The following is a 22658-nucleotide window of genomic DNA, read 5'->3' as shown; positions in this document are numbered from 1 at the left end:
CTCATCCCAATTGCTATTGAATTCAAAGTACTGCCGAAGTGGAATCAATTATTGCTGAAGATGCAATAGGGTTGTTGAAGATGTCACAGGATGTTGTTAAAGTGACAATGCTGCTGCTGAAGTGAAACAAGTTGCTTCCTTAGATGCAATTGTTTTATACATTGTTGCTGAAGTCAGTGGGAACAATCTCACAATCTCTTTTATAAATCTCTCATGCAATTCACTAAAAAACCTGCACACAAAATCAAAATCCTTTCAACCACCTTTTATTTTGGTTTTTATGATGCAAGATTACTCATGGACTTGGATGCTCCTCCATCACCTTTTATGTTGGTCTTTTCATTTACATTCTTCTTTTGTTTCATTTTCTTTTGACTTGTACTATACTTCCAAGGCATGCTTGTATATAGAAGTTAAAGTGTAACTTGCATATTCATAAATGTAAAGTAGTCAGATTATTTGGAATTCAATAAGGTTATTCCTAACTTATGTTAGATTTAAATGTTGGCCAGATGGATAATTCTTATGTTTTTTCTATTTGTAGGTTTGGGACCTGCAACACTTGTTGGTTCTGCTGCATTTGACTTGTACCCTATTCATGCTGTTTTTGTGCTTGTTCCAAAAGCAGGCACGGTGAAAAAAATCTCAGATTTAGGAGTATGGTTGGTAGAGCTTGTGTGGTCTTTTTGGGCATATATTTGGCTTTATATAATAGTACAGGTATTTGAGATGTAGCCATTCCTAATAATTGGTTGGTTTATGGTTTCTTGAGCTATTTTTAAAATTAACTCTACACTCTTATAAATAATTTTTAGTAAAATTATCCACACATATTATTGATCCTAAGTATTTTTAGTCAACCTTTTGAGTTCTTGGTCATTTTGTTTCTCTTTTCGTTTTTTTGATCTAATGAATGTTGCATCAGCATGTACATAAATTACTATAGGATTTGTTTGTATAAGAAAGGCTGTTAATGTGGGTGTTAAGAGTTTTAATATTGTCTATTGCTAGACAACACAAAGTGAAACAACACACAATAGAATCATTCTTCGAATCAAACTTCTTGAGATCTAATTAAACTTGAAATGAAAAGCTATGAACAAATTTATGCACACTCTACAAGTTTATCTAAGGGGGGGTTCACATCAACATAAAGTACTAATTGACTATGTTTCTACCTTGGAAGTAAGCACTAGATTATTAAGGAGGATAAACTATTAAGCACAATCCAAGACAATTTTATACTGGCTAAAGTAAAGACTACTATTCGTTTGCAAAATAGATATTTAATAGAAATAGACATGTCTTGCTATTGGCCAAAGTAGTGACTAAAATTACTTATATAAACAAAAATGAATTAATATGATTTGGATATCAAATGATTTCATAAAGAAAATAACCAAATTGCATTCAAAGCATAGTTAGAAGACTCAGACTCACCTAGGAGTTGACAAGTTGATCTTTGACCCAAACTCAGACTCAATGCCTAGACTCTGCAAGCCGATTTTTGACTTGGACTCAGACTTAGTGCCTAGGCTTGGTGAATTGAAAAATTGTAATGTTCCCTTCTGCTACGTAGTTGGGAGTGACCCTTTGTTAGGGAGGAATTTAATTAATTAAATAAAGTTGTCTAATTAAGCAATGTTCCTGAGTGACTATTTTAATTAATTAAAAAAGGCGACTTAAGTGATTTAAAAGACAAATATTATAAAGTCACTTTATAAAGTGATTTAATGAATAATTTTATGGCAGGAATATAAAGTACGTACCTTTGAGAAAGTTCTAAGGGAAATTGTAGAAGGTGAATTTGAAGCTCATTTGCATATGCTGAATTTTAATATTTTGTATGTGGAGACTCGAGGCTTAAAGTGAGAACAAACCCTAGGACGAAAACCCTAAGGGAATTGGTTTCGGTAGTGAGACTGCCCTAGCTGATTTGTAGGTGGAATGGCACATGTTTCATGCAGGAGCAGATTGATTAAAGATTAAATAATTTGAGAAGTCTTGTAGGCAAGTCAAATTATCTTAAGTATTTGTAGGATAAAGAGAGGCCAAACACGGTTAAAAACCAATAAAATTTCCTCTAAAACGTGTCAAAACAGAAATGAATAGGCCAACCTGAATTCACAATGGATGAAACATGTAAGGAGAAGTTGAAATGAGTGAAGTAAAAGACAGCAAAACGTGTGAAACAAAATTATGTAACATTCTGCCCTGTATCCTAATTATGTCTTGTCAACTTGCTGTAGTAATTTTGACAAAAGGTCTGTGCTTTGCCTAGCTGATACCTAGTGCATTTTTTCTTGTTTTACTGTGTCGCACTTACTTAACATTCCAGCACACAAATATATAAATTAAATAAGCCAATAAAATATTTTCAGATTAAACAATCACCATATTGAATCTTTCTTCATGAACAGCCATAATCTAACTTCCAGCAAACAATTCACCAAACTCTAAACACACAGGGTTACCACCAAATTTCAATGTTAAAATTCTTACGTCTTACAGCCGTCATGTTTTTTCTCTCTTACATTACTTGGCCTTTACTGGACACAATCAGGAAATTTAACTTTGTACAGCGAATGATAAGAGAAGCTGATTAGGAGATGCCGCTGAAAACACAAATTGAATTCCTTGCACAGTAGCCGATTCCTCCTTGTCAGCCGGAATCCTTCATTGAGTTTATGACAGTTCCATGTGATGTCTGTGACCTGCCACGTTGATACTAAACTCGTGCACAGTTGCTGCGATTCGCGCAGGGAAGGGAATGTGTCGTTTGCCCACACTCAGTGATTTCATCCTTCAATTCTGCATTTCGTGTTTTGCTGAAGGTTTTACACCCAAACTGCTCTTCCTTTTACCATACACAAGTTGAATGCTGCAACTGGTTGAGGATATGCAGCAAATACGATCACCACCAGTATTATATCTGTCACGATAGCCCCCCCCCTTCACTACGTTGAGTGCTGTAAACTCCAGACGCGGAAAATTGCTGTGATCTGCTATCGTTTATACTATGTCTGTTCTTGTAGTGCCTAGTAGCCAAAGCTGCCAGGTGGTCACTTCCACACAATTTACTGCGACTTCTTTCTGCGTCTGCCCTCAAGAACTTTTGGGGCTGCCAATGTTGATACGCCTGGTCAACAAATAACTATCGTGCCATTACAAGTTTCCAGGTAAGATTTCCAGCAGGGTCGGAAACTACTGTCATTTGGTGCTGGCAATATCTCCTTCCCCAAAACGAACAGCCAGCACTAACAATTTCAACGCTGTCACTTGTGCAGAGGTTTCCTCCCACGTATTCCCAACTGATTATTCACTTCAGTAATACATACCCACGTATTCCCAACTGATTATTCAATTCAGTAATACATACCCCTAAGTTAACTCCACGACTGCCTGAGCTTCCTTCTGTGATGAACAATGCCATGACTTCCAATATCTGCAATTTGTTTTAGATTTCCCAGACCTGGTTTGCACAGATGTAGGAAATGTTGCTATTCAGGGATTTCGTCCCCAAAAGCCTGAATATTTTCCAGAATCGAATCCAAAAATCTTCAAAAACCAAACTTTACAAATTCCAAGCTGAGTTTCCAGCATTAAATGCATTTATTTATCACTTGCTTTTTGGCATGCTTTCCAAATACCAACAATGTGGGATAAATGAAAAAAAGAATAAAATAATATTATTCCTTATGTCTCTTAAAGAAAGGGGTACTTTTAATATTTCCTTTCTAAACATTAGCTTTCATTAAAAAACTCCTTAAGTTAAATAATTAAATTTAAGTTTAGAAACCTTTGATTTTTGCCTGAATAATTAATTCCTCCATAAAAAAAGCAATCTAGGCGAATGAATAAATGCACCAAAAAGAAGTTAATCGAAATCGCACCAAATTTTACCCGACACCATGCCCAAACTGACTTACTATTTATAGTAAGTTCTTGGAAACCCTATCAAATCAACTCCATTTGACCCAAAATTGACTTTTCCTAGGCCAAAACCCACACAGATCCTTGCAAAGTCTTGGTTAGCCTTTGGGACCATGTCAAAAAGGGCTAACGACAAATCGCTAGATAACTGCTAAAAAGGGGACATCACAGTCCGCCCCCATTGAAATTGCTTGTCCTCAAGCAATCTCATCTCTGGATGCTGTAAGATCTGCTCACTCTCCCAAGTAGCATCTTCAACTGGCAAATTCCGGCAAATTATTCCAATTCATTCGAAGGTGAAGTTGAATTTAAAATGCAGATTTGTTGCATTTTCTGAGTTTTCCAAAGTCATTGAAAGTGATTTTAGTGGATCTATTCGAATTTTTAGTGAAAGAAAATCATTTTATTGGCTAAGTAAAAGGAGAGTTTTGAAGTTATACCACTTGGTGTTGGATTGCAATCACAATTATCCTTAGGATTGAAGAGTTTACATATGAAAATCCATTTTTTGTGGCTAAGTATGAAAATAAAACAATGTCTCCAAACACTTAGCCATTCGCAGCCTCTATTTTCTTCAATTTGCGAACCAATTTCTAACTTAAGTTTCATTTTTTCTTGCAGATTTTAAGCACGATGAAATTTCAAGTGGACAAAGATGCTCCTCCCGAGTCAAGGATGACTTTGAAATGGAAGAATGTTAGCGACACTAACCTCGGGCACATCAATCTGAGGGAGTTCAAGAAGCGGATGTTTGGTTTGGACAAACTCGTGCCTACCACAACCGCGCAAAAGATGATGAAGAGTGGCATTGTGCATGATGCTGGTTTTCTCCCCACCATGCAATGCACCGAATTAGTAGCTGAATGTGCTAGGCATTACAACCTTGCCAGTAGGGATATTGTCGGGCCAGATGGGAGAGTATTGGCAAACATCAGCGATGAGGCCATCAGAGAAGCCTTCAGAATTCCAAAGTATCATAATGTCGTGTACGTGACCAAAGATGAAGTTGATCGCATGTATCAAGACCACTTGGAGGAGTATGACGCCATCGTCAATCATTCCTGGCTAGATAAGCCAAGGAAAGGTGCCTCCAAACTACAAAGGAAGACCTTGGTGAGAGCATATTTCAAGGAAGATATTGGAGACATGATCATCCCACTGAACAAGATAATGGGGAGTCCTCAAGGTGCTCCATTCAAGCCCTGGATGCATTATTTTGTAAATGAAATAATGAACGGAGTGAAGATGATAGACTGGGCTCGAATGATAAGCGACAATTTGGATAGCCAGCTGAAAAATATGGAAGCAAATAGGATCTTCTTCATGAGCTCATAACTGTTCTATTCCCTGGCTAGAACCTATAGATACGGAGGCCTCACTTGCAGAGGGGAAGTGGGAAACAAAGAAAATCAATTTCCAGTTTATGACTGTTATCCCCAGCTTCACATGGAAGAAAAGTTCCATTTTAAAAGGGTGAATGACACATTTCTCATGCACATCACACAGACGTTGCAAGGAGGACTACATCAGAGACTCTCTCAAGAGTCTATGGACTTCATCACTAGATTTGGATATTGGTATATCCAATTCCCAAAGTTCACTTACATTAGAATTCAGGGGTTTACCGGATCTCCCTATAAGCTTCTAGCTTACCCTACCAACCAAGTTGTGCTACTCGAGGTTGTGAGACAATTGGAGGGGTATATGGCAATTCAAAGAGATAAGCAGAAGAAGGCAGGAACCTCCTCCATCACGATTGGGAATGGACTGGAGATGTGTCCGTCATCACAAGCTGCTGCCATTTTTGAGGAGCTAGCTTGGCACCCTTTTTATCAGTACAAGCCGAGGAAGAATATTGATCCGTTCCACAAAATAAAAAGGGTCGAAGGGATGACATTTGAGCACAGAGCTGATTTAGAAGATTATTGGGCTAACGCAGCCAATAGTTTCGAGATCAAGAAGAGATTTTGGTTGAGGATTCTCTTGAGCATCGTAAGAGCAACAGAGGTGTTTAGAGTTGCTGACTAAGTAGAAGATAGCCTTGAGCTTCAGCAGCCAGACTTTGAAACGATGAAGAATGAACCACTAGCCTTGATAGATTTGTCAGAGGGAGAGAAATCAGATTTGGCAGACCTCATGAGGTCGGTGGTCAAATATTCTAAATGGTGGACATCTGAAAGGACGAAACCATTGAAGTCTAAAGGTGTGGCCTTGACCTACGACTTGATGGGAGTAGATGACTCTCTGCCCTCCAACCCTTGTATCTCTGCAGGCAATGCTCGGAATCCAGAGAGTGTTGGGTCCCGGAAGAGGAAGGAGTTAGTTGGAAGCTCTGGAAAGGCCATAGGAAAGAAGGTTGTAGGGGAGAGACGGGAGTCTAGCGAAGGTCATTCCATCTTGAGTGCCGTATCTGCCTTGCTTGATTAGAATGCAGTTGAGGAGCAGGATATGGACATATGTATGGTTAATAATAAAGTGAGAGTGTTGTCTCCTTCAATTGAGGAAATAATGAAAGCAGTTGTCCAAAGTCTGGACAGAGAGCAAATTTTAAATGCAGCTATAGAAGTTGAAACGCCTGCATCTCCAGTAGTCTTCTTGGATGGTATAGCTACTAGACCAGGAGGGACAGATGATGGGTTTGATCAAAATACCGTAGAGCAATCAACCATCCCTGATTGGCTGAGGGAAAGGATAAGGGCTAAGGTCCCTAAGGAAGTCCATTATGAAGAGAACACATCAACATTTCTGGAGAAGGTGAATGAGCGAGTCATAGCCAAACCACCCAAGCCAGCCAGGAAGTTCTCGTTGATTCAGAGGGATAGTGCAGGATTTAGGACAGTTCAAATAGCTGTGCCAAAGGAAGGGAAAACTCGAGACAATATTGCCTTGGAGGATTATAAGATCACCACTATAGAATTGGGTAAGCCTACCCAAGACCAAGAAGTCCAGTACTTTGACGACTCTTGTAATGCTTTCAAGGCGAGTTTAGCTCAGGAGAGAGAGAAGAGAAAGAAGGTTGAGGAAGAAAATCAGCGATGGAGGAAGTATGTTCTCTATCTTACTAGGCCACTCAACCATGAGATACCAGTCACCTTGTTGTGACCATTTCACACATCGCCCCATTAAAATGGGGACCCCCTCTTTTTGCTCGTTTTTGCTTGCCTTTCTCTCTGCTTTTTAGGATTTTGGTTTAGTATGCCAGTTGTCTGGATTAGGGTCAAGCCTTAGGGTTTCCCGTTTTGTCGTTTTCAGGCCAGAGTCCAGTCGATCTTGAGATCTTTTTGAGCGTCCTCTCGTAGGATGCAATTTTGAATAAAGTAAATTCGCCAGAGGCTAAGTAAGTTAGTCTAATTTCAGTCGGAATTTTGAATGCAGAGTCCAAATTTGTCTAAGTGTTAATGATGAGATTTTGATTTTTTGTCCGATTGAGTAATTTTGACAAAATTTTGAAAATTTTGATAATTGATCCCGGGCATTGGAAATGACTTGTTTTCACCTTGTGAAGTGATTAAAATCCCAAAATCTTGATATTTTGGCCTGTGGAAGCAAAATCGCTCCTGTCCCTCAGTGAAGGACCGGAGCTTGTTTCTCAAAATTTTACTGTCTCTGCAGGATCAAGATGAATTTCGGATTGGAAATGATAAAGGGAGGAATGTTCTTTCCGTTGAATATAATTTGAAGAATTTTACAAACCCGGAAATGTGCCAGGAGCAAAAATCGCTCCTGTCCCTCAGTGAAGGACCGGAGCTCAAAATCAAACATTGCCTTGTCCTTGCTGGATTTGAACAATTTGACGATTTGAGGAGATCAAAGGAGATATGTTTCATCAATTGAATATAATTTGGAAGTGCCTTCATGAAGAAAATTGGACCTAGAAGCTAATTCGCTCCTGTCCCTCAGTCAGGGACCAGGGCGAAATTCAGTGGTAGCTCCCGTCCCTCTCCCAGGGACCAGAGCGAATTTCCTCATAGGGCAAAATTTGGACAAAAAGCAAGCAAGTTTTGAGTTTGAGGCAAACAAGGAAAGTGTAATGAACCTATTGAAGACAAATTGAAGATTGCAAGACGCCTGATGAACCCCATATTTGCCTAGGCGCTCCTGTCCCTCAGTCAGGGACTAGAGCGATTTCTCCCTTAGGCCAATTTCTCACCAAGTTAGAACAAACTCTAGGCCAAGGATGGATGAAAGGGTGCACAACAAGACCGTTGAAGATAATTTTGGAAGTTAGCAAAGTGTGATGGAGCCTACAAGTGAAAATTCGCTCTTGTCCCTCAGCCAGGGACCAGGGCGAAATGTTAGTTATCTTGCCTTCCACTCAAGTTTAAATCACTCCAAGTCAGGATACAGGGTGGCAAGGACGTTTTGAGGTGTCTCGACAAAGATCGAAGTTGCAAGGACCACCAAAGATGAAGGATTTACACTAAAATACCCAAATTCGCTCCTGTCCCTCTCCAAGGGACCAGAGCGAAATGTTCAAATGTGTCCAAATTTATGTTAATTAATCACATTTCAAGTGTTTGAAAGGAAGTAAGGAACATCATTTTGCACCTTGAAGACAATTGCAAGTCAATATGATGAAGATTTTGCACTAAATGCCCTAGTTCGCTCCTGTCCCTCAGTCAGGGACCAGAGCGAAATTTCTATGGAGGCTTAAGTTTTGGATGTTGATCACGTTTCTAGTGCTCAATGAGGATCAAAGAACCTCATTCTACGTTGTGAAGGTGATTGCAAACTGATGGAAACAAAGATGAGCCCAGAATACTAAAGTTCGCTCCTATCCTTCAGGCAAGGACCAGGGCGATATTCACTATACTAGCCATTTCCTTCAAAAATCACGCTAAGTAAAGGATGTACAAGGTTGCACAAAGTCTAAGGTGTCTTAAGAAGATGATATGCGAGGGAGTTGAACGTCAAAAAGTGAGCAACTAGAACAAGGAGACAAAATCGCTCCTGTCCTTCAGTCAGGGACCAGGGCGATTTTCATTAAATCACTCATTATCCTTCAAAATCATGTCAAAGCAAGATTATATAAAGTTGAAAGCGTCATTTGGAAGGCGATGAACAAGAAGCAAAGGTTACAAGATAGCAAATTTAGGCTAGAACACAAGGTTCGCTCCTGTCCCTCACCAAGGGACCAGGGCGAAAACCATTTAAGCATCAAAATGCCTTGTTAAGGACGAATAAGGTAAACTTGGAACGAAGGGATAACGTCATTGCTTGCCACATGATGAAGATTGGTGATCGAAGAAACAAAGATCAAGGAGAAAATACAAGGTTCGCTCCTGTCCCTCACCAAGGGACTAGGGCGATATCAACCTTAGGAGGCATTCATCCACAAAATCAAGTCGATCAAGCTCGAGATTCCTAGCAAAAAATGCCAGTTTCAACGTGGAGATGGTGATTTTAAACGTCGAAGGCGAGAATCCAGGCTAAAATGATAATTCGCTCCTGTCCCTCAGTCAGGGACCAGAGCGATATGGTTTGTATCTTTTCACCTCTCTAAATTTTGGCGCCAAAACATTTTTTTGGATTTTATTAAATGCTAAAGATCAATAAAATTTGAAATATCCAATCAAGTTAGCATTTAAAAAATAGCGCAAAACATTTATTAATTAATTTTGCCTATTAAAAAATCGAAAAAATTAATTATAAAGGCATTAAATTAATTAATTATTAGTAAAAAGTGGGGCGCTTGGGGTTTATTTGTTTTATTTTACAAAAGTCGGCCTTTAAATTTATTTAAAATTTGCTTTTAATTACCAAGTCGGCCTAGAGTTAATGAAGAGGGTGAGCGCCTATAAAGGGAGGTGGTTTATTTCATTTTCAAATCATCATTCGAACAATCTTTGCATGCGAAATATCAAGAAGACAAGGAGGTGCGAAATTATCATTAAAGGGGAGTGCGAGTTTGAGTTGAGCGAACTTGCCAAAAACTACGTCAAAGACATCCCAAGGGTGGCGAAATTGCTAAGGAGGACATTCGCTAAAGGAAGATCACGTGGAAAAGTTTCAAATTCTAAATTTTGCCTAGGCAAATTTCCTTGTTTTGCATTTTAGAGTTAAACTCTCAAGTAAGGTATGGCGAAATCTTCTCTTGTTTTGTTTTGAATTTTGATCGTCATGGCCTGAAATTTTGAAATTTTGAAATTTTGAATTTCAGTAGCTCGATCATATTTAGGAAATGATAACTCAATGACTTATCATGAAGTTTCCTAAATTTAATCTCTAATCTATAGTTATACATTGCAAAATCTATTACTTATTATGAAATGTTGTGTAGGTATCAAGATGGCGACTCCCAGGCTCGAAAGATCTACAAGTCGAAAGACTCTTCTCAAGGAAAATCAAGCCAGATCAAGGACGGTCTCATCAAGGACGATCAAGCAAAGATAAGGGCAACCTCCTCTAGTCTAGCATTGACAAGGACGACCTTCTTCGATCCAGCATCATCAAGATAAGGGCGACCTTTTCCAATCCAGCATTCCAAGGCGAGGTACATCAATCATCCTGCAAATCAAGGACAGAAGGAGTTAGAACAAGAGTTAATTAAAGATAGCTTCTCAACGACATCAAATTGAATATCTACCAAGCTACAAGTGTCAGACGAGGTGGCATCCTAGTCATCACTCCTCCAGTCGGATTGGTCCACCTCAACAATGTCCAGGTTCAATGTACCTAATTCATAGAAGGTGGCACAAACTCCGATGTACCTACCCTAGCTATCCATTGGTGGAAATTTCTAGAGAGGACATGTGTCCAAGCAATCCAAATTTATCATTGGTCAAGCATTAAATGTTATGTAATGGTTGTAATAAACCCTAATTAGGGTTTAGGTGTCATAATCTTGGCCATTGATCTTCTTTCGATCTGGACCGTTCATTGTAATTGAGGATGCTATATATACCCTCATTTCTTTTCATTTAGAATCAATCAGGGCTAGAACTAGAAAAATTAGAGATTAAGGAGAAATTAGAGAGTTTAGAAGCAATTTACTTTTGTAGCAAGATTGAGCTTTGAGAAAGGAATTCAAGCAATTGTTGTACATGATGGCTTTGAGATCAATGAAATATTGAAGTTATGGTGTTTTGTTGCAATTCTCTTGGTTATCTTCATGGTTGTTCAAATTTTCTTGAATCATTCTCAATCAAAGTAGTGTGCTAATTCGAAGGACAAAGTGTTGGACTTGATATTTGGTAGGATTCGCTTTCCAAACCACTAGCTTCTTGCTGATTGTAGGAACGCCTTGCGTGGTCGACTGGAGATACTTGAATCGCTTAAACCTTCAATCGTTGTTGTATCTTGGATATGTACCTTCGTGGTAGTGTCCTTGATCTTTGATGTATTGAAAAATCATTTGTTACCTTAGAAGATCGCATCAATTTCAATTGAGTTGTTAATTTATGGCAATGTTGAAGTTGGTAGAATCTCACCAAGTCTTGTCCACATTGAGTCATTCTTAGGGTTAGACTAGATTAGACCTCTTGCAAACCCTATCCTTTTGATATTTTTTGGAAAGCTTGTTTAGTTTAGCAAAATTTTCGGCAACGTGAGGCCCCTTGATGACACAGCAATCACAACGACCACTGGTGCTTATCCACACGTAGAGACCCTACTAAAAGAACATTGGAGTCATCCTAACTGATCCTTCTTGCGATATCTTCAGCAGTTAGCGACTTTATTCAAGAGAGGATAAGATGCCTTTGGGTATTTTATTTTGTGTATGATTGTGTACAAAATACACGTCAACACACCCCTCCACAGTCTCTTCAACAGGAGTCAATGAAGGATTACGAGGATATGAAGGGCACATTCACACAAGCCAAGGAGTGGATTTCAGATGCTTCAGCACATGCTGATATACTTGTGGAAAATTGAGTATTAGCACATGAGTCGGCCTCTTCGTTGGTCAGCCGTATCCAAGACCTAGCTGCCAATTGGGAAGATGTGGAGGAAATTCAAGATGAAATATTTCCACTTTTGAAGGTTATTCGAGGCTTGTCGAAGAGAAGTTTGGTGGATGCAGGTGTCATACAGGCTGGGGATAGGTATGACTTCAACACTTGGTATTATGCTTTGTTCACTCGGATTGAAGTTTTGAAGAAATCCGAGACTAAGTGCTTTGAAATAGAGGAGAGTGTCAGGGAAATTTTGAGTAAGATGTTTCATGTAGCGTCAGAGATCTGGAAGAAAGAGAGTATAAGGGAGAAGCATTTGCAGGTAGAGAACCTGAGAGCCAAGATTCAGTTGAACTTCTTCAAAGACTCGGGGATGATTGACAAGGGCGGTCTTTCAAGGACTGCAAATTTTCTCTTCATCGATGAGAACTTTCTTGCCCAAGCAGTTGAGTGGGAAAGCATGCTCGCCACATGTACAGATGATGTGGACATCGTCGACTTCCAGATTAGCAGCTTGCCAAGTGTCACTATGGAGGAGGTCATGGCTTATCATGTCCAGGTACATCGAATCTGCAAAAGGGGAAATTGGACACTCACCTCAATGAGAATAGCAGCTGTGCCACATGTCACTTTCTCATTCTTTCAAACTAATAGAGTTTCGGGAAACCCTAATTAGGGTTTGTAGCTTTCAATTTGGGCCCTTGATCACTGTTTGATCTTGGCTGTTCATCTATTTTCTCATTTGGAGGGTGTGAGGTTTTTGACATATTGTTGCGTGAAGGTCATTTTCGAATAATATACTGCATGTGTGCTTTCTCTTAAGGCTTTGTAATCCCTATTGTTTGAATAATTAGCATGGTCTCAATTTCCTCAACACTTAGTTAAAGTTAATTTAGATTTTCTTCCATGTTATTAGAATTGAATGAAGGATTTGATAAGTGTTAATTGATGGTGTATCTCTGCTCATACTTTTGGTGAATGGATGATTTCCATTTCACTGTGCAAAGTTAGTCTGAGCCCATCCTCTGTGCATCCCAACATCTCGATCATAAGCACAACCCATTGAAGATTGCATCGGCTTTGTGTAGTTGTCCTTAGTGTGGCGAAGCAAAGTTTGGTTTCCCGAGAGCACCCAATTGATACTGTCTTCGGAGTTCGTAGGATTAGATCAGCTTTCCTAAACCCTATCTCTTTTCTCATTTTTTTGAAAGTCTAAATCCCAAAAAATCTAAAAAAAAAAAAGATCCTAAAATTGCTCAATCCGTCTAAGTCCAACAGTTCAACAGACATTTGTTAACGTAAGTCCCCCTTGAGATTTTCAGCATACACTACCCAATAAGCTATTTCACTTAAGTCGCTTGTTCGCACATATAGACCTTGGAATCAATAGTGATTTTTCAGGAGAGGATAGAATACCTTCGGGTATCCTATTCTAATGTTTGGTAGATGATAAAACAGACACCAACAGGATGCTCATCATTAGCTGCTGATCCATGGATCCATGAAGTGTATCACGCTGAAAAATGCCTCCATTACCTGCTATAGCAATTCTCTCATGGCTGCAAAATGCATCTTCATTTGAAAATTGATCCTCAAAATTCAATTGTTCATAATCTTGATGTACTTTCCAACCTCTATCAACATATGGAATCTCCTTAGTATGGGGAGTGCTGGAATTATGCTGCAATAGTTCAGACCTATGGAGTTCAATCCCTTCAACTATTTGTTTGATCTCCACAATCCTTGTATTAATTTCTTGTTCTTTGGGTGTAGCTGCAATAGATAGCTGATTTTCTTCTTTATATAACAAAAAGTGAGCCAAACTTAACTTTAAACAAAGTTCATCAACTTATTTCTCCTTTCCTTCTGGGTTTGATAGTAAGATCTCTATCAATGAGCAATTGCAAGTAATTGGATTTATTATTTCTATTACCTCTTTGATCGTGTACAATTGTGTTAAAAGTGACTCCACTTGTAACTCCTATTCACCTCTCCTCCATTTGGGCTTGCCAAATGAGGTCTTCAATGTATTCATGAGTGCTATCAATCCTTGTTAACATTTGCACTACTTTCTCTTCCATAACCACAAATTGGTCCTTCAAATCTTACAATGTTAAAGGTCGTTAATCAAATTCATCAAAGTGACTTGGATTGCCATACAATAAGTTTTCTGATTTTCTTTCATTTGTAGGAGCACCACCACCATCAAAATCAACTAACTCATCAAGAGAATCCATCCCTTCATATGGCTCATCAATAATAATTTCTAAATCACCAATGTAGAGACTGGTGTACACCTCACTAGTAGATGCAACAAGTGATTCTTTTTCCTTAAAATTCATTGTTTCAGCTTCTTTGTTTATATTATTACTCTATTGGAATAAACTTGTTGTAATGTCCTCATTTTGCGAGCATCAGAGTTTGTAAGAATTAGCCTATCATTTGACCCTCGTAGGCTAACAATTATTGATAGAGGGCCTCGTGTGGCAATTACTTGGTGATTAGAGACATTACTCTTCAGCTGGATTTAGGTTTTGGCCTTTGCACAAGTTTTTTGACTCAGATTGGCACACTTACTATTTATAGTAAGTTACTATTCAGGGTTTCTATTTTTAGACAGGCATCCAATCGCATGGAGAACAGGGAGAGTCAACTCCGGGCTCAGACGACTTAGCAATTAGACAAGTACATCAAGAGATATTAGAGTTTAAGTGACTTAAGTGATTTATTTAATATTTTAATATTATTATAAAGTTCTAAAGTAACTTTATAATAATAAAGTCACTTTAATATAATAAAGTGCGTTAAGTGAATAATTTAATGTGGGAATAAATCTTTTATCCCACATTGGCTAGGAAGGTGTTTGAGCTCTCTTAAGGAAAGAATAAAAAGAAAGGCAAGAGTTCATTCTCGGCATCCAGTTGATGAATAGTATTTTGATTGATTTTTATTGTGGAGCCTAGGGCTTTCGCAATTTTCTTCTTTGATCATAGGAAACGAAAACTTCCTATTGATAGCAATTTTGAAGGTGTGAAATAACACCTGAATTATTGCAGTTGTGGGAAAGAATACTTCAGTTCTTTCATTTGTGCAAATTGGTGAAGTTTTCTACAAGGGTTTGAAGTTTATTGTTGAAGAACATTTATAGTTGGTTGTGAATCATCCTTATTTGGCAACAAATTATTCAAGGTTTTAAGAGCAGATTGCAAGTTTGTTCTTGCTGCTATAGTGCGCGTGAACAGTGCGCATGAACAGTGCCGTGAACAGTGCGTTACAGTGCCGTGAACAGTGCGCATGAACAGTGCCGTGAACAGTGCGCTACAGTGCCGTGAACAGTGCGCATGAACAGTGCCGTGAATAGTGCGCTACAGTGCCGTGAACAGTGCGCATGAACAGTGCCGTGAACAGTGCGCTACAGTAGTTGGAGTTCTATAGAAGGGGATTTAGAAAGGTTGAACAGCTATATATATTTGACAACGGATTTGCATATGAGGAGAATCAAACCAATATATCAAGGCAGCCATTGAAATACCAGGTTTTCTATCTATGGTCATTGTATTAGAAAATCATTACTTCATTGCCTCATTTTCTATTATGATTATATCATGAAATATTTGGAGGTTGCATATGTTTAATGGAGATATAATTTGCATATTCCACATTCATGGTAGCATTCAACATTGATCAGCCACTTAGCTTTCATGCCAATTGTTTGCTTAAATGCCTAATGGTTGTAGGTATACATTGAGATGCATGACAAGTGTTTGTCTTAATGTCAACTAGCTGTACTAGTTAATTTCAGTCATTACATATGTGTGGAAAGGTCTAAAACAGCTAGTATATCATTTCTATAACAACTTTGCATTGTTAGAATCTTTCCATAACATCATTTGCAGCCTACAAACCCAAAGAAGACAAATAAAGAATTCACTACAGCGGCTTCAAACATTGTATGCCAAGTGTTTGACAATATTCCTTGGGGTTCAATAAGCGAAATAGGGTCAGATTAGCCAAGGGATATTACACTTGTGTTGGTTTTATCTTTTTTATTGTTTGTCCATACTTCCTAGCAAGTGTAGCAATGCTGTTCTAATCAATTTTTTCTCTTTTGAGGAACACCTATAAGATTCAATCTTCAAGAAAACAATTCTCTTTCCATCAAATGACCTTTACCTTTCGATTTTTCCATATTTTGTTCAACCAACCTCTTTGACAATTTATATGCCATTGGTGACACATCCTGCTCCATCCTCAAAACAACCAACAAGTTAGCTTACAATGGCTTAGAGATATCATAATCCCCATTCGAAATTGAAGATATAATAGATTGTATAGAAGTGATTGTAATGTCCCCTTTTTAGCGCAACATGATATGGGGTGTCGTTAGCCTATTCTGACATGGTCCCGAAGGCTAACAAGGACATTGATGGGATGCTGAGGTGTTTTGGCCTAGGTGTTTTCGATTTCAGGCCAATCGGTGCTGCTTTGACAAGGTTTCTAGACACTTACTATTTATAGTAAGTTAGTCTCCAAGCAGTGACTTGAAATTTTTAGTGTTTCCCTGGTTGGCATAACTATCAGTAAAAATATTTGAAGGCGACAATGATTTAAAGGGATTATCAACAATGTTTTAATATTTAACGATAAAGTGTAAAGTTAAATTAAATATTTAACTTTATCGTTATTTTACAAGGTTGGCAATATAAAGTAATGTTTAAAATATTAAAAGTTCCCTTTAATGGTACATTGTGGGAAATAATATTTTATTCTAATTGTATTATCCCACATTTAGGAAATGAAGTGTTTGCATCCAGGGAGAAGATATAAATGGAGGTTGAGAGCTCTCTTTTGGGATATGCTGGGGATGAATTAATGTTATGCTGTTTGATTTCGTAGAAATCTGATTATTGGGCTTGGAGGACGGAATCCCTCTTTGCTAGCATTCTCTTCGCTGTTGAAAGACACAGTCAGGAGGATTAATGGTGTTTTCATTCAGGAAACACATTGGGCTTCATTTGGTGCTCTCGCATGATGTTTTTACAGGGGTTTGAAAGTGCAGATTTGAAAATAGTGTTTTTGCTACAGTACCGCGTGAATAGTGTTTTTGCTACAGTACCGCATGAATAGTGTTTTTGCTACAGTACCGCGTGAATAGTGATTTGCTACAGTACCGCGTGAACAGTGTTTTTGCTACAGTACCGCGTGAATAGTGTTTTGCTACAGTGCTGCGTGAATAGTAAAAATGCTACAGTGCCGTGAATAGTGCAGCTACAGTGCATGAACAGTGTTTTCAGCAGGTTCTATACTTGTGGAGTCCAGGTTTGAATTTGTTTATTATCAGATGGTTTGTAATATTCTTCAAATCTGATTTGTATGCTTGGAGTTGGAATTAAATAAATACCATCAGCATTAATCCTCTTGTTTTTGGTATTTGATATGTCTGGTTATTTTTATATTGAATAAACTTTGAAAGCTTTACAATAAATATCAGTTTACCAAATTTATCCTATAGCAAATCAAGAACCAAAAAATCCAGTAGTCAGCTTGCACGCCAATTGTTTGACAAAATTACACTAAGTAAAAAGGACATAAATTTAGTACCGAACAGGGGGTGTCCATTACAGTGGTATCAGAGCAGAAGATTCTGCCATCTTGTGGGAAACTTTCACCAAAACATATTGCAGAAATAAAACAGGTCCAAAATGTATGATTGAGCATGCGACAGGGGCATTATAATTTTCGCAATACCAGGGCCAGACAAAATAGAAATCCGGATAGTCAGAGTGAGCAGTCTAGTTCATCCGTGCAGGTGGACATAGAATCCAGTCATACAGACATAGAGGAAATATTCTTCGAGCAGGACAGCAGTATGGGTGACCGAGATGAGAGGAATATCGTTCCAGATCAGGGGGAGGTAATGTTCAGACAGTTGCTGGGTACGTTAGAGCAAGGGCAGCGTATGCAGCAGGAGCAGAATAGGCGAATGGACATGATGTTGCAGCTTATGGCTAGACAGATGGGCGTTAATATTAATCCAGGTGATGCCAACAATGGAAACAATAACAATAGGGGAAACGATAACAATAGGGGCAATGATAATAATGGAGGCCGAGGCAACAACAATGGCCCTGAGAATAATATTAATGGTAATAATGGACATGGCAACAATGGGAATGAGGCGGATAACTTTAGACACATTGCACGCCCAGCTCGAACAGCGAGCTCAAGACCTCTTCTACCCACCTTTCCACCTAGGGATCCGGTTCAACCAGTGAACGAACCGCAGATTACTGAGTTACAGGGTCAGTTCAGGAGGGACTGGGAGGCCAGTGGACCCGAGTTTCAGGCAGATATTTCCCTCAGAGATTATATGGACTTGAGGATGAGACATATGCCTAGAGCAGGAGGGAGGAATCAGAATTTTGAGCTGAGGAAGAAAGTTGGAAAACTTTCCTTGCCTTATTATGATGCTTCAGGGAAGATGACTGCACGAGCTTGGGTGCAGAAGATAGATACATACTTGCAGCTAAATCCTATGCCTGAGGATGAGGCTATCAAGTATGCGGCTATGCATTTGGACGACGTTGCGCATGAATGGTGGCATCATGGCATGGTGACTCTGGGGCATAATCAGATTACATCCTATGAGGAATTCACAGAAAGATTGATTGAGAGATTTGACACGAGGGATCCCGAGTTACATTTCAAGGAGCTAGCACAGTTAAAACAGTCAGGTTCAGTGGATGCTTACATCGCCGAGTTTCAGCGTTTGTCTGTACTTGTTACTGATATCTCTCCTAGGAGATTGGTGGTGTTATTTTGTGATGGGCTTGCTGATCCATTACGTGGTTGGGTGAAGGGACATGATCCACTCACCTTAGCAGAAGCAACTAAAAAGGCACGAGATTTAGCCCCTTCGGTATACAAAGGAAAATACCATTCAACAGATTCTTCCTACCGCAAGGACAAAGACAAAAAACCATTTCAGAAAGAGTATAACAAACCCAAAGAAGGATCAAAAGGACTAGACAGTGAAACCTTGAATGAACTTCGAAAGAAGAAATTGTGCTTCCAGTGTAGAGAGCCTTGGGACTTATCTCATAAATGCCCTCTCAAGGCTAAGGCAAATCAAATGGAGTATTTTTCAGCAGAGGAGTCAGAGTCAGAGGGGGAGGATCAGCACTCCGATTCAGATGAGGGTAACACGATAGAGGAGAGCAGCATTCCTAAGGATGATAGATCGTTGGCACGCTTGACAGGGGCCCAAAAGGCAATCACATTTAAGGTCAGGGGCACTATCCAGGGGCAGAAAGTGATATCTCTCATTGACACTGGGGCTACACACAACTTTATAGATACACAGTTGGTAGCCAGGAGAGGTTTACAGACAGAGGAGCATGATGGTTTTAGAGTCATGGTGGCTAATGGCCAAAAGCTATTATGTACTCAGAAGGTTTCAAATCTTCACATTAGATTTGGAGATGGTTATGAGTTGAAGGATGATTTCTATGTTGTGGACATGGGAGATCACGACGTCATCCTCGGTATGACATGGATGGCATCGCTGGTTGAGTTCACTTTCAACCTAGCGAAGTTGGAAATGAGGTTTCAACATGAGGGTAGGACTGTTGTACTCAGGGGACTTTCAGATGGGAGTTGCAGGGTAGTCTCTTTGAGGAGAATGGAGAAACTTTTTCGACATAATGACATAGAGTGGGCGACAGAGTGCTTAGTTATGCCAACTTCACCGGAGCCTCGGGTGAAGAGTTATCCACCAGATATACAGGAGATTCTTGATAGGCATGCCAAGGTATTCAGTGATATTCCTCACGGGGTTCCTCCTAACAGGGGTGCAGAGCATGTTATTGAGCTCGAGGAGGGAGCCAAACCAGTGATGATCACTCCTTATCGTCATCCTAAGAAACATAAAGATGAGATAGAGAAGGCAATTAAGGAGTTGTTGGAAATGGGGCACATCAGGCCTAGCAAAAGCCCTTTTGCTTCAGCTGTAGTTTTGGTAAAGAAGAAGGATGGGACGATGCGCATGTGCATCGATTACAGGGCATTGAATAAGAAAACAATTAAAAACAGGTATCCCATTCCTAGGATTGATGAGCTGATTGATGAGTTGCATGGGGTATGCTTCTTCACCAAAATTGATTTGCGATCTGGATACCATCAGATCAAGATGAGAGCAGAGGACATTGAGAAAACAACCTTCCGATGTCACTATGGCCACTTTGAGTTTATGGTTATGCCATTTGGACTAACCAATGCACCCGCTACATTTCAGAGTTGTATGAACCAGGTATTCAGGGAGCAGTTGAGGAGATTTGTCTTGATCTTCTTTGATGACATCTTGGTCTTCAGTAAGACCTGGGAGGAACATTCACAGCATTTGGAGGAGGTATTATCTATCCTAGAGAGAGAGTCTTTGTATGCCAAGGAGTCTAAGTGTGAGTTTGGTATGACAGAATTACTATACCTTGGGCATATTATTAGTGCGGATGGTGTTCGGGTTGATCCCGAAAAGATTAGAGTTATAGTAGATTGGCCTACTCCCACAAACCTCACACAGCTTAAGGGGTTCTTTGGTTTATGCGGGTTTTACAGGAGGTTTGTTAAGGGGTTTTCACAGACTGCAGCACCTCTGACAGACCTCACTAAAAAGGGAGCCTTTGTATGGACAGAAGCAGCGCAGCGATGTTTTGACCACTTCAAACAAGTGATGTCATCTTGTCCGGTTTTAGCTCTACCAGATTTCACGAAGCCATTTGAACTTCAGTGTGATGCTTCAGGTGATGGGATAGGGGCAGTATTGATGCAGGAGAAACATCCCATTGCATTCGAGAGTAGGAAGCTTCGAGGTGTTGAGAGGAGCTATTCTATCTATGACAGGGAGATGTTGGCCATAATGCATGCATTGGCCAAATTCCGATCATACTTAGTAGGTGGACGGTTTGTGATCAAAACTGATCACAATAGCATAAAATATTTCATGAGCCAGCGTGATCTTAATGACTGGCAACAGAAATGGGTTACTAAATTGCAGGCTTATGACTTTGACATAGAGTTTGTCAAAGGTAAGAAAAACGTGGTGGCTGATGCCTTATGTCGGAGACCTCACTTATGTGCTCTGGCAGAGATTTCAGGAGATTGGAGAGATCAGATTATAGCAGAGTATGTTGGAGATGCTTGGGCTTCTGGATTGATTTTAGGTACTATACAGGATGATCGCTATGAGGTGATAGATGGATTGATCAGAGTTCAAGACAGGGTTTATTTGATTCCGTCATCACATTTGAGAGAGGTGATACTTAAGGCATTTCATGATGCACCCACAGCTGGGCATCCGGGGATCTTCAAGACCTACAGGCAGATCCGAGAGCGGTTCACATGGAGAGGGCTCAAGGATGATGTTCAGAGGTATGTCAGGGAGTGTGCGGTTTGTCAATAGAATAAGGGAGAGCACACATTTCCTGCAGGTTTATTATAGCCCTTGCCCATTCCAGATAGGAAATGGGAAAGTATTTCGATGGACTTCATCACTGGTTTACCACGAGTGCAGGGAAGGGATTGCATCTATGTGGTGGTGGACCGCTTGACGAAGTTCGCTCACTTCTTTGCTATTCCGTCCATTTACACAGCAGCACAGGTGGCAGATCTTTTCTTTAGAGAGATATTCAGGTTACATGGGTTGCCCAGATTCATTGTCAGTGATCGGGATAGTAAGTTTATGAGTGTTTTTTGGCAGGAGTTGTTTAGGTTGTGTGGTACAGATCTTACACCTAGCACTAGTTATCATCCGCAGACAGATGGGCAAACAGAGATTGTGAATAAATGGGTGGAGGGATATTTGAGGAACTATGTAACTGCACAACAAAAAGCTTGGGTCAGATGGTTGCATATGGGAGAGTATTGTTATAACACCACTTATCATATGTCCATCAGGATGACTCCTTTCATGGCACTCTATGGTTATGATGCACCTAGCTTCATGGATTTAGTTTTGGGGGACAGCAGAGTGCCCAAAGCCAAAAACTTATTGCAGGATAGTCAGGACATCCTGAAAGTGCTCAAGGAGAATATACAGCAGGCCCAGAATCAACAGAAATTGTACGCTGATCAGCACCGAATAGAGCGCAGTTTCGAGGTAGGGGATATGGTTTACTTGAGGCTACAACCATATAGACAGTCATCACTCAAGAAGAGCGGAGCTGAAAAGTTGAAGCCTAGATTTTATGGTCCCTATAGGGTGATTCGCAGAGTGGGCGAAGTCGCCTATGAGCTTGAGCTTCCAGAGGGTAGTCGGGTGCACAATGTGTTTCATGTGTCTAGGCTTAAGAAAGCCATTGGTCAGAGTGTAGTGCCTTCTGCAGATTTACCCCCTTTGGATGAGGAGGGGAAGCTTGTGTTAGTACCCGAAGCTATTCTGGATATCAGGGAAAGGACACTCAGGAACAAAATCGTTAAGGAATACTTGGTAAAATGGAGAGACCTGCCAGATGAGGATGCTACATGGGAGAATGAGCAGGTATTGCAACATTCAAGACCGAATTTGCTTGAGGACAAGCAATTTCAAGGGGGGCGGACTGTAATGTCCCCTTTTTAGCGCAACATGATATGGGGTGTCGTTAGCCTATTCTGACATGGTCCCGAAGGCTAACAAGAACATTGATGGGATCCTGAGGTGTTTTGGCCTAGGTGTTTTCGATTTCAGGCCAATCGGTGTTGCTTTGACAGGGTTTCTAGACACTTACTATTTATAGTAAGTTAGTCTCCAAGCAGTGACTTGAAATTTTTAGTGTTTCCCTAGTTGGCATAACTATC

The 22658-nt window shown here is 39.8% G+C and overlaps 1 protein-coding gene across 6 annotated transcripts in view; it reads left to right on the top strand.

Moving 5' to 3' along the window:
• Positions 1 to 22658, top strand: part of LOC131855790 (magnesium/proton exchanger-like) — a 209879-nt gene that overhangs the window by 102191 nt on the left and 85030 nt on the right. For all 6 annotated transcript variants that reach the window (XM_059209369.1, XM_059209368.1, XM_059209367.1 and 3 more), the window contains exon 3: positions 545 to 720. In XM_059209369.1, coding sequence (XP_059065352.1) covers positions 545 to 720 — 176 coding nt within the window. The remainder of the gene's footprint in view (positions 1 to 544; positions 721 to 22658) is intronic.

The sequence above is a fragment of the Cryptomeria japonica genome, chromosome 7 (assembly GCF_030272615.1).
Source record: "Cryptomeria japonica chromosome 7, Sugi_1.0, whole genome shotgun sequence".
Classification (NCBI taxonomy): Eukaryota; Viridiplantae; Streptophyta; class Pinopsida; order Cupressales; family Cupressaceae; genus Cryptomeria; species Cryptomeria japonica.
Note: the sequence above shows the minus strand (reverse complement) of the source record. Positions and strands in the feature narration are given on the sequence as shown.